General features: G+C 35.4%; 1 protein-coding gene across 1 annotated transcript in view; it reads left to right on the top strand.

Annotated features, from left to right (window-relative positions):
- Positions 1–11,592, top strand: part of LOC308432579 (vomeronasal type-1 receptor 90-like) — a gene marked incomplete at both ends in the record, with an annotated part of 37,829 nt that extends 26,237 nt beyond the window's left edge. Inside the window, one exon of the mRNA XM_080932368.1 lies at positions 10,748–11,592. Coding sequence (XP_080788494.1) covers positions 10,748–11,592 — 845 coding nt within the window. The remainder of the gene's footprint in view (positions 1–10,747) is intronic.
- Between the last annotated feature and the right edge of the window lie 2,222 nt (positions 11,593–13,814).

Here is a 13,814-nt window from a genome sequence, read left to right as displayed (position 1 = left end):
TTCTCAAGGACCTCCATCATCATCATGAAGTATGATTTTAAGTCTAAATCTAGTTTTTCTGATGAGTTGTCATATCCACTATTTGCTGTCGTGCAAGAACCGGGTTCTGATTTTGCCATGTTTTCTTGTTTTTTGTTTCTTAGTTTCTTGTTCTCTCTTCTTGCTGGTTTTTTTTTTTTTTTTCAGTGATAATATGTGATCTTGTTGTCTCTTTCTGGAGCTTGTCTCTCTTGTGAGTCTGTGTGCCTGTGGTCTCCAGTGAGAGATTCTTCCTGGGTGTTTGGTTCTCTGGGAGGCAATGAGTCCCGATGGCAGTGCCCAGTCCTGATGGAACTGGGGTAGCTCTGACCTTGGACCTGAAGTGTCTGATTCCAGACAGCACCACCACATGTGCCCTGAAAGTCTTGGGAGTCCTCTTCCAGGATAGACAAAGAGGATGGAACTTGGACTCAACCCTGTACTCAGGAGTGAAAGCTCTCCTGTGGCTTTTCCATCTGCCCAGCCACCTGTGGACAGGCTGCCTGTCTTGATGAAACACTTCAGTGTTTCATAGGTTTTATCAAACAGCTCTTTCATTTGCTTTGTTAAAGTTTCCCAAACACCCATTATATTTTTGTGGCTACTGTTTTCAGTAAATTGATTAAGTTAAAAAATTATTTATTCACTTTACATTCCAATAACTGCTTTTCTTTTTTTCCATAGTAACAACTCATGAAATTGCTCCACCTTTCCATCTTCTGCTTTTTTTGAAAATGGGAAGGCATGCTCTGGGTGTTACAGGTTGGTAACTAGCATTTTCTCCATTCTATCTCCTACCCAGCACATTAAGTCACTCTGGGACAAAGCACATCCTCTCCCACTGAGGCCACAAAGGCTGCCAATTTAGGGGCTCAGAATCCATGGGCAGGCAGGCAACAGGTTCGGGGACAGGCCCTACTACTCCAGTTGTTGGAGAACCCACATAAAGACTAAGCTGGTCATCTGCTACATAATGCACTTGGGGGGAGACTAGGTCTAGTCTGTGCTCTCCTTTTGGTTGGTGTTGCATAAAACCATGAGAAATATCAGACATTTACCTTGTCATTCATAATAGTAGCAAAAGTACATCCATGAAATAGAAATGGAAAAGAGTTTTCCAGCTGGGTGTCTCCACAAGAGAAAGAATGGTGCTAAAGAGTCATGGCATTAGGAAGGCAGAGAACCACAGTATTAGAGTCACACAGTGACAGAGTCTAAGTTAGGGTCAATCTAAGGCCAGTGTAAAAATTCCACCACAAACCTCCAAGCACAAGAGCCCCTCCTTTCCATGAAGGAACAAGAAAGCTAGTTTAGTTTTTGGAGTAGCTGCAAGCCAAACCATCAAACTAAGTCCCCTGTGACTTCCAACTTACACCCCTTAGAAAGTCCTGATTGGTACTCTGAGTAAATTTGAAGGATGTTTGGTTCCACCAAAAGTGCATAGCACCCTGTCTAGTTAGCATTATTCAAATTCTGCCCCAATTGTTCAAAATCTGCCCTAATTATTTGAAATGTATGTAACTCCCTGTTAGAATCTGTTCAGGGTCACCTGACTCTTGAAGCAGGTGACCACAAAATGTTGGAACAATAAAATTACACTTGCTTTTGCATTGATTACTGCCTTCATAAGTCTCCTTCAAGTGGTCTTGTAAGAGTTCCAATTCGAACCTCAGAATACTTCCTGAATTCATCAGTGTTGTCTAAAGAAACAGAACCTATAGAATGAATCTCTATATACATATAAAGGAGAATTATTAGAATGGCTTACAGGCTGTGGTCTAGTTAATTCAACAATGGCTGTGTATCAGCTCAATGTTCAACAACCCAGCAGTTGTTCATCTTATGAAGCTGGGTGTCTCATGTATTTTCAGTATATTCCTGACTCCTGAAGCAGTAGGCTCTAATGCCAGTAAAATAATGGACTTGCTAGCAAGAACAAGAGCAAACAGGCAATGAAAATTCATGCATCCTTTTTTCCCCATATTTTAAAAATAACCTTCCAGTAGAAGAAGTGATCCAGAATAATGGTGGATCTTTCTGCCTCAAATATCCAGAAGTGGAACTTCTGTATTAAATGATGTAATTAAGATAAACTCACACACATGCGTTTCCAGTGATTTTAATTTTAGTTTATTGCAGATGTAGTCAAGTTGACAACCAGAAATAAACACAACTCTATCAGAGCATGTGAAAATGCAGACACTTGATTACTTTCCTATTTGTGTCTCCTCAACCTTCTCAGTTATTTTTTTTTTTCTCTATTAAGACTTCTAGTAGTATATTGAATAGTTTTGGAAAATACTGACATTCCTGTGTTCTTTCTGATGTTAGTGGAATAGCAAAAATTATCTCTTCATTTGAGTTACTATTGAATATGGGCTTACTTTAAATTTCCTTCACTATGTTTAGGTATGTCAATAATCTTTCTAGGACTTTTCTTATGTAGGTGTATAGATTTTGTATTTTGACTAAGGCCTATATGTGGTTTTTGTATTTTATTCTGTATATAAGAAGTGTTCTATTATCTATTTTCTTATTTTTTATTAATATTTTCTTTATCTACATTTAGAATATAATCCCCTTTCCTGGTTTCTCTACTGGAATCTCCCTATTCTTTTCACTCTCCCCCTGTCTTCCCCTTCCTCCCCCTGCCTCTATGCCAATGCTTCCTCACCCACTCACATACCCACTCACTTCATCCTTTCTTCCCTGGCATTCCCCTACACTGGGACAGAAAATACATTTATATTATGTCTTTGCTGTGAGCTCTGTAAGAAAAATACTTTAATATTAGCGTGTTTGGAGGAGGTGATACTTTTCCAATTTTCTCAAGGAGCTGTTGATTTCTAGGTAAAACACTAAAGGGAGTGTCATGTAGGTATGAAAGGCACTACAAATGCATTTAAAACAGGGTGAATACTTGGGAAATCTAAATTGTTTTTCTATTTCTTATACATTGGGCATTATTATTCGTACTTCTGTTTTGTTCACAAGAACTGAATTCAATTAATCCACACACACCCTGTTATGGCCTGCAGAAAGTATCTCACACAGGAGAAAGCCAGAGCTCAGCTGTTTCCACCCTATTGTTCTCCTAGAATTAAGAAAGTTAACTTTTCTATTTGATGGCACCACTTTGTAACAATGTCAAGGTCAGAAGTGCCTTCTTCAGATAACATGATAACTGTGGGTCTAGAGGGAGAAGTGCTGATGGCATTTCTTCCTTATAACTACTTCTTAGGGCCTCCGTCTACAAGGATGTTTATGGGAGGCCCAGAAGGTGAGTGGACCTTTGTTTTCTTTTGTTTATATTTTTATTTTTTTAATTTTTATTCTCTTCATTATAGTGAGAGCAGTAGTTGGTAGAATGAAGCAGAATTCTGTAATAAATGATTAGATTTTTTTGCATACAGTTTTACTTTTGAGCTATATTAACTGATAAGTAAACCAGATATGCTTGCAGACACAAGATTGTCAGTGTAATGATTAATAAAAGAACACTGACTTTACTAAGTTTAATCTCTTCTATATATGACAGTAGACAGGGCCTAGACAAATATCAATAGAAAAAGCCAATAGACAAAATAAGATACTGTTCATGAAATGAAAATATCATTACATTTTATAAGTAATTCCACCTCAACGTTTAAGGAGCCTATGTGACAAAGGATTGCACTGAGTCTGTGCTCTAAGAATTCTAATATCCTGGGTCTATCTAGGCATGGCCAACTGTGTTAAATTTCTATCCCTGAAAACAAAATTACAGCCCGTTATATTTTTGCAGGGGTCTGTTTATATTATTGATGCTTTAAAATTGTGTTTTGTTTTTTTTTTTATTTCACACTGTTGTCAAGTTAGTGATTATATGATTTTAATAAATAAAACATAAATCTTAAATATACAGTAAAGGTTAACTACTGTAGTTTTTCAAGTAATTTTCTTGTGTGTTAGATTTGCATATACTGATGACTTCTTAGTAAACTTTCAGCTAATGACATTTTAAAGAATAATAGAATTAAAGAATAAAACCCTCTTTCCTCATACAAGTTTTAAATGTTTTACATAGATTTTTTTAATCTATTGCAATGATTTTTTTTAATAAAAACTTTTTATCAAAGCAGACATTTTGTAGTCACTTTAAAATATTTGGAAATTTCAATTTTTGTTAAATATTTGTTCTCTTTTTAGAAGTATAATTTTCAGTAGAAGTTTTTGTTATTTTATTAAAATGAATTCACTTTTTTTCAGGTTTTTTATATTGACCTGTAGCATTGAGGATGAATAATATTGAGTAAGCTTTTCTTTGGCAGTGAGAAATATATTTGCAATTATTGAATAGTATGAAATCATTTAAAATATAATTACTAAGGTGTCTTTTAACAGTTACACATGCACACAGACATACATACACACATACACACACAAACAAACACTCATACACTGCCAAGTATTTTAAGTTTAGTTATCAATGTAATAAGTCAATTTTTATTTTTCTAGAATATCAGTTCGTAATATTTAGAGTAGATTAAAATAGAGCATGCAGACAGATGTGGTTGCACACATCTATGATTTCAGCACTTTGAAAACTTAGACAGAAAAATTGTAGGGTTTTTTTTAACAACTTTATTTTACAAAAAAAGATAAATGTACAGATTTTAAGCATTTTTGCATAAAATTATACAATACATTTTTGTCAGTACTTTTTTTCAGATTTTAAAATAATTTTTACATAAAACTATATAAATATATTTTTTAGTCAGTACTTGATTTTTTTAAAGGTTTGATAGTATGCATTGAAAACTTAATAGTTACAATGAGCATAAAGTACATGTAAAACAAAATGTAACGTGGAAATAGTCAAAGTTTTCTTGTTGTGTAAAGATTTTTTTTGTTTTATTTTGTTTTCTTTATTTCTTGGACTTCATAAAGTCTGTGAGTTGTTTCTGGGGAAGTGCAGGCCTCTGGGGTTAGCATCCCACTATCAGTGACTGCATATTATGTCTGTTCTTTTGTGACTGGGTTATCTCACTCAGGATGATATTCTCTAGATGCAGCCATTTTCTTAAAAATTTGGTCAAGTCATTGTTTCTGGTGGCTGAGTAGTATTCCATTGTGTAAATATACCACAATTTTTGTATTCATTCATCTTCTGAAGGACAACTGGGTTCTTTCCAGTTTCTGACTATTATAAATAGAGCTGCTATGAACATTGTGGTGCATATATCTTTGTTGTGTATTAAAGTGTCTCTGGGGTATATGCCCAGAAGTGGAATAGCTGGGTCTTCAGGTAGTACTATGTCCAATTTTCTGAGGTATCGCCAGACTAATTTCCAGAGTGGTTGTATTAGTTTGCAACCCCACCAACAGTGGAGAAGTGTTCCTCTTTCTCAGTTAACCTTGCCAGCATTTGTTGTCATCTCAGTTTTGGATCTTGGCCAATCTGACTGGTGTGAGGTGGAATCTCAGGGTTGTTTTGATTTGCATTTCCCTGATGGCTAAGGATGTCGAGCACTTCCTCAGATATTTCTCAGCCATTCGATATTCCTCAACTGAGAATGTTTTGTTTAGCTTTGTACCCCATTTTTAATAGGGTTATTTGATTCTCTGGTGTCTAGCTTTTTGAGTTCTTTGTACACATCAGATATTAGGCCTCTATCTGATGTGGGGTTGGTAAAGATCATTTCCCATTCTGTTGCCTGCCGTTCTGTTTTCTTGACAATGTCCTTAGCCTTACAGAAACTTTGCAATCTCATTAAGTCCCATTTGTTAAACTTTGACCTTAGAGCTTGAGCTATTGGTGTTTTGTTCAGGAAATTTTCTCCTGTGCCTATGTGTTCTAAGGTTTTCCCTACTTTCTCATCTAATAGTTTCAGTGTATCTGGTTTAATGTGGAGATCTTTAATCCACTTACACTTTAGCTTTGTACAAGGACATAAGAAAGGGTCTATTTTCATTCTTTTGCATGTTGAGTGCCAGTTGGACCAGCACCATTTGTTGAATAGGCTGTCCTTTTTCCATTGAATGTTTACTGATCCTTTGTCAAAAATCATGTGACCATATATGTGAGGGCTCATTTCTGGATCTTCTATTCTATTCTATTGATCCACATGCCTATTTCTGTACCAGTACCTTGCAGTTTTCAGCACAATTGCCTTGTAATATAGCTTTAGGTCAGGGATAGTGATTCCCGCATATGTTTTCTTGTTGTTGAGGATGGATTTCGCTATTCTAGGTCTTTTGTTGTTCCATATGAAATTGCACATTGATCTTTCCAATTCCCTGAGGAATTCGGTTGGAATTTTGATGGGGATTGTTTTGAATCTGTAGATTGCTTTTGGTAGGATGGCCATTTTTAAAATGTTGATCTTTCCAATCCATGAGCATGGGAGATCTTTCCATTTAGATCATCCTCAATTTCCTTCTCTAGAGGTCTGAAGTTCTTTTCGTACATCTTTCACTTGCTTAGTTAGAGTCACATCAAGGTATTTCAAAATATTTGTGACAATTGTGAAGGGTACCTTTTCTCTAATTTTTTTTTCTCCACATGTTTTTCCTTTGAGTATAGGAAGGCTACTGATTTGTTTGAGTTAATTTTGTATCCAGCCACTTTGCTGAACTTGTTTATCAGCTGTAGGAGTTCTCTGGTGGAATTTTTGGGGTCACTTAAATACACTATCATGTCATCGGCAAAGAGTGATGTTTTTATCTCTTCCTTTCCGATTTGTATCCACTTGATCTCCTTTTGCTGTCTAATTGCTCCAGCCAGGACTTCCAGTACTATGTTGAATAGGTAGGGGGAGAGTGGGCAGCCTTGTCAAGTCCCTGATTTTAGTGGGATTGCTTCAAGTTTCCCACCTGCTAAGTTTAATGTTAGCTGTTGGTTTGCTGTATATTGCTTTTATTATGTTTAAGTATGGACCTTGGATTCCTGTTCTTTCCAGGACTTTTAACATGAAGGGGTGTTGAATTTTTTCAAATGCTTTCTCAGCATCTAGTGAAATGACCATGTAGGTTTGATTAAAGTCAATCTGATTTTGGTTAAGATCTTTTCTCTCTCTGTCTGTCTGTCTCCCAGTCTGCCTGCTATCTGGCTGTGAGAATGTAAACTTATAACATCATTGTCATTGAAATGGAACAAAATAATGCCAGTAACTTTCATTAACTCCCTGCATCAGAGTTTCAATGACATAAAAAACAGTTGTCAGAAACATGAGTTTATGTTTGCAAAGATTACAGAATTTTAAGTTTGTTTTGAATGATTTAATTTTAAATGTCTGCACTAGTGGCGTAGGATGGACAATGGCGAATTTGACCAGGTCATGCAGAAAACAAAGGAATACCTTCATTTTTCTTCATGTTCCTTTCATTTTATAAACATATTAGATGTGATTCTCAGTTTTTCACTAAAGTGATCTAAACATATTAATTAGTAATAAACAGTAGCAGCACCAGGACACACTATACCTGGGATCTATTCTAAGACATCATAATCCAGTAATCTCTCTCTCCTTCTCCTTCTGTCTGTCCGTTCTTCCCTATTTTTCTTTCTCCCTTCTTCCCTCCCTTCATCCTTTTCTCCTTTCTTCCTTTATTCCCTTCTTTCTTCCGCCCCTTTCTCTTGTCCCTCTTCTTTCTACTCTCTATCTTTCTTCTTTCTCCTGTCTTGTGCAAAGAACACACACACACACACACACACACACACACATAAACAGGCATATACACATACACACACAATCAAGCATGCACACATACACAGACACACACACTCAGACAGATTTCCAGTGAACATTCATATCTTTGCCAAACTCACATCAGTGTTCATGGAACCTGTGATGAACTTTGGGTATGACTGCTTCCCAACAGTTTCTGCAGTGACATTCCTCCTGCTGCTGCCTCATCTTAACAAACTGGCTTTCAACTGAGATTATAATATTCTGCTCAACATCTGTGTGTTTCCGGTTATGCCTGTGCTAATTTTAATATCCAAATAAGAATTCATACCTTTAAAATTTTATATACTATCAGGATGGTGGTATGAATTACTACTTTATTGAAAACCATTAAGTATTCTTGCTGGCATTCTGTATTTTATAAAATTCTATGAAAATTATTTTGATGCCAAGGTTTTTCTCTTTCAGATATTTCTAAAAATGTGTTTGTGTTGCTGACAAAAAACAGTACACCAGCCAACAATTTCATTTGTCAACTGAAGATCACATATTCAGTTTATGTGCGCTCTGAGAAGTCACACAGCTTTTATACTATTTACAAAAAGTGGTGAAGCTTGAAATGAAAATGATACTTTTGATTTTAATGGGCTTTTTGATTCTTGGAGACTAACTTCTTGAGATCTTTGTATATATTAGATATTAACCCTCTAACAGATGTAGGATAGGTACAGTTCTTTTCCAAATCTGTTGGTTGCAGTTTTTTGTTCTATTGTCAGTATATTTTGCATTACAGAAGCTTTACAATTTTATGAGCTTTTAGTTGTCGATTCTTGATATTAGATTAGAAGGCATTGATGTTGTGGTCAGGAAAATTTACTCTGTGCCTATGTATTTGAGGCTCTTCCTAATCTCTCTTCTATTTGGTTCAGTGTATCTACTTTATTTATTTATTTATTTATTTTTACACTACTGATTTTTTCCTCTCGCAGTCTACTCCCTGATTCTTTCAAATGCCATACCTGTCTTCCCATCTCAACAGGGATAACTTGACCAGACATACCCCAGCAGACCTCTAAACTCTCTGGGGCCTGTAGTCTCTTGAGGGTTAGGTGCATTTTCTCTGAATAAACACAACTAAACTTCTGCTGTACATGTACTGGGGGCCATATATCAGCTAGTGTATGGTGCCTGGTTTGTGATCCATGGTCTGAGAGAGGTATCTACGTTAATTGAGATGCTGGTCCTTCTACAGGGTCACCCTCTTCCTGAGCTTCTTCCAGCTTTTCCTTAATTGAAGCAAAGGGAGCAGCAGCTTCTATTTACTGGTTGAGTGCAAATATCTGTATCTGACTCTTTCAGCTGCTCATTCATTCTTTTGCAGGCAGTCATAATAGGCTTCTTCTTGAGACTGTTTCGTAGCCTCTAATAATGTCAGGCCTTGAGGCCTCCCTTTGACCTGGATTACCCTTTGAGCCTGTCCCTGGACCTTCATTGTCTCAGGTTCTTCTTCATTTCTATCTCTTTATTTCTTTCTGGTTCTGATTCATTGTAGTCATTTTTGATTTCTCTATGACAAGGTGATTTAATGTAATGAATTAAGATAATTCAATAATAAATTAATCATGGCTATCAGATCATATAACTAACATAGCCACTAAACATAAAACTGTTGAGTGAAAGTGTGAAAAGTGTGTGGATTCTGATAATGTATGTTAACACTGAGGACCTTGTTTTCTACTACATGGGAAGGAATATGTTTTGAAATAGAAATATACAAACAGAATCACTATCTGGTCATCCTTGGTGAGTTCATGTTATTCTGTGTAGATAATAATATTTTTCTTAGTGTTCCACGTTTTCTGATTTGGGGAGATGTATATAGTACATAGAAATTACAGAAACCAGTAAAGTAAAAATGGAGCACTGACCGTATAGGGGTGGGATGGAAGCAACAGAGAGCAGAATATCAGGGTACAAATGATCTCATCAGTGAACTAGGAAAACAGGTTTTTCAGAATGTGAATGGGAATAAATACAGAAGAAAAAGGTAGGTAAAATATCAAGATGGATTTATTAAAGGCCATAACTACACATTCTATTAACTAATTATACTGCACCTTCAAAACTAAACGAAAAACACTACTTATCTTAGCACCTGGGGTTTATGAGAAACCTTAAGTTTCAAAAAGGTGATTGGATGAAATCTAATGTCGGTGAAGTCTAGTGCCATTTAGAACCTTAAACATTGGCCATAGGGTGTGCAAAGTAAACTAATGGTTTCCAACTCTATTTATCTCTAAATTTCAAATTCTGTGGATTTAAGATATCCTTAAAAATGGAACACAAAAGCAAATGGAGCAAGAAAGATATTTTGTTGATTAAACTAATGAGATTACAGTAAAGTATCACTGTCATTGTATTAGAATTATGAATTGCAGCCTGAATGATTACAAACTAGAGCACAGTAAAATTATAGAATATGAGAAAGAATCACCTAATATATTGGGTTTCTTTAGAGAATATTTTCCAGATTTTTGTATTACTTATTTTTCTGTAGGAATGTGATTAACATTCTGTGCTTATCAGTACAGTTTAGATAATAACTATGAAATAAGGCAGTTAATTAAACAGGATTGGATTTCTAAGGCACGAGACTCAAATGTAATACAGGGCTAGATAGTCATCATTTGGTGAATATATGATTGCAATATTATTTACTATATATAAGTTTCAATATATGTAGCAGATTCATGGAATACATGGGAATGTAAGCTCTGATGTACTATCTGAAAATCAAGATTAATGAGACAGGCTATTCAAGAATAATGTGGAAAATAGTGTGATAATCTACTCACTGTATCACACATATTATGTATGCTTTATTATTTTTTCAGATATGAAATAAACTTCCACTATGCTCTTATGATGAATACACTCTCCACTTATGTTCTCACTCAAAAATGTCTTTTATTTCCAAACTGGAATTGGAGTATTATCCAATATGTTTCTTCTTTGTTTCTACATTTTAATAATCCTATGGCACAGACCTAAATCTACAGACATGATCTCCTGTCAACTGACCTTCGTTCACATAATGATGTTCCTCAGTGGAGGGGACATTTGGCTTACAGATTTATTTGAGACACTGAACATTGAGAATGACATCAAATGTAAGACAACTTTTTACATCAGCAGGGCAATGAGAAGTCACTCTATCTGCATTACCTGCCTCCTGAGTGTGTTCCAGGCTGTCACTATCAGTCCCAATACCTCTTTGTTGGCAAAATTTAAACAAAACCTAAAAAAATACATGATATATGCTCTCTTATGTATGTGGTCTTTCAATTTGTCCTTCAGTAGTCACCAAATCTTCTATGTTGCTGCGTTTACCAATGTGAGTGAGCTCAATCAAATAAAGGCCACTAAATACTGCTCACTCTTACCCATGAACTCCATCATCAGTGGACTGATTTTAACAGTGACAACTGCCAGAGATGTGTTTCTTGTAGGAGTCATGCTCATCACAAGTGTATACATTGTGATTATCTTGTTCAGACATCAGAGGCAATGCAAACATCTTCATAGTATCAGCCACCTGAGAGTGTCCCCTGAGAAAAGGGCCACCCAGACCATTTTGCTGCTGGTGGTTTTCTTTGTGGTTATGTATTGGGTAGACTTCACCATCTCAACAACCTCATTCTTTTTATGGATGTATAACCCAGTCATACTGAATGTTCAGAAGTTTGTGATGAATGCCTATCCCACAATTACTCCTTTGGTACAAATCAGCATTGATTGCAGAATAATATTAATTCTAAAAAACATGCAGTCAAAATGCCATTATTTATTTTTTAAAAGATGTTTTTCTCCTTTTACAAAATCTGTTAATGAATTTTTAAATTAATGTACAAGTGTTCTGACAAAGTGCATGTGTGTGTATATTTCCGTGAGCTCACAGAGAATATCATGGGATCCATTAGAAATGGACTTACAGCAGGTTATAAAGAATCATCCTGTGCAGCTCTAGTTATTTTGTTTCAAAACTGCAAGATTTTTTTTAAACATTAATTGTTCATGTTTCAAAACAAGATTGGATTTCACTGTTACTCAGTTGAGGTATGTCTTTTGTACAAACTCCTAAGAGTTAAGACCAAACAACTAAAGCAGCTTGTATGCTTCAAGCTTGGACAGACTTCAGATGCAGAAAGCCTTATTCTGCTCCCTTCTATTGAGACACATGCTCTGCCTTTATATTTGTCTACAATAAGAGAAAAAAATACCTTTAGATTTCTGTTCTAATGAATATATTTTCTACTCTATTAACCTTGACCCAATCTAAAAAATAGGGGAAGCATTTTAGATTAAGGGAAACATTGAACCATTGTCTATAGACCTAGAATCTTTATGTATTAGAATTTAATTCAGAAAAATAATACTGATTTATTAAATCTTAGTGGTTATTTTATGTATACTTTTTGTGTCTAAAAATCTATTTGTTTTTTTTATGACAAGTATTTTAACATAGCTTTAATGAAATCATTTTATTTTGTTATAAAAAATGATTCTTCATATGATTTTAAATGAAATGTGTGCACATATTTATTCATTTGACATTTCTACTGTCGAGAAGTAGAGAGTTTTAAAGTTAATTGTATACAATAAATGAATTCTTGTTCTTTTTACTTTATTTTTTTAAAATTTTTTCCCTTTCAACTTTATTTTTAAAAAAGAGACATACAGGTATAGATTTTTAAAGGCATTTTGGCAGAACATATATGAATGTATTTCTGTAAGTACTTAGTTCTTTTAGAAATAAACCTATTTTTTCCTAAGAAGAAGAGATTTTCACTTTTTGGCCTTTGCTTGTCTTGAGCTTCCTATGGCCTGTGAGTTGTTTCGGGAATATTCAGAATTTTCTGGGGCTAGTATACAATTATCAGAGACTGCATATTATGTCTGTTCTTTTGTGACTCAGTAACCTCACTCAGGATGATATTCTCTACCTGTATCCATTTTCCTAGGAACTTCATAAAGTCATTGTTTCTAATAGCTGAGTAGTACTCCATTGTGTAAATATACCACATTTTTTGTATCCATTCATCTACTGAAGGACATCTGGATTCTTTCCAACTTCTGGCTACAATAAATAGAGCTACTATGAACATTGTGGTGCATGTGTCCTTATTGTATGTTGGAGCATCTCTGGTGTATATGCCCAGAAGTGGAATAAGTGGGTATTCAGGTAGTACTATGTCCAATTTTCTGAGGAACTGCCAGATGGATTTTCAGAGTGGTTGTAGCAGGTTACAACCCCACCAGCACTGGAGAAGTGTTCCTCTTTCTCTGAATCTTCGCCAGCATCTGCTGTCATCAGAATTTTTGTTCTTAGTCAATCTAACTGGTGTGAGGTGAAATCTCAGGGTTGTTTTGATTTGCATTTCCCTGATGGCTAATGATGTTGAGCACTTTCTTAGATGCCTCTCAGCCATTCAATATTCCTCAATTAAGAACTTTTTGTTTAGCTTTGTACCCCATTTTTTAATAAGGTTGCTTGATTCTCTGGTGTCTAACTTCTTGAGTACTTTGTATATATTGGATATTAGACCTCTATTAGATGTGGAGTTGGAAAAGATCTTTTTACAATCTCTTGTTTGCCGTTTCATTTTCTTGGCAGTGTCCTTAGCCTTACAGAAACTTTGGAATCTCATTACCTCCCATTTCTCAATCCTTGGTCTTAGAGCACAAGCCATTGGTGTTCTGTTCAGGAAATTTTCCCCGTGCCTATGTGTTTTAAGGTTTTCCATACTTTCTCTTCCAATAGTTTCAGTGTACCTGGTTTAATGTGGAGATCTGTGATCCACTTGCACTTGAGCTTTGTAAAAGGAATTTTGAAAGGGTCTATTTTCATTCTTCTGCATGCTGAGGGTCAGTTGAACCAACATGATTTGTTGAAGAAGATCTTTTTCCCATTAAATGATTAGAGCACCTTTGTCAAAAATCAAGTGACCATATGTGTGAGGGTTCATTTCTAGATCTTATAATGTGTTTCATTGTTCAATGTGCATATTTCTATATTAGTGACATGCAGTTTTTAACACAATTGCCTTGTAATATATCTTGAGTTCA

This window comes from Micromys minutus, assembly GCF_963924665.1.
Source record: "Micromys minutus genome assembly, chromosome: 18".
Classification (NCBI taxonomy): Eukaryota; Metazoa; Chordata; class Mammalia; order Rodentia; family Muridae; genus Micromys; species Micromys minutus.
The sequence above is the reverse complement of the archived record's forward strand: the minus strand, read 5'-3'. Positions and strand labels throughout refer to the sequence as shown.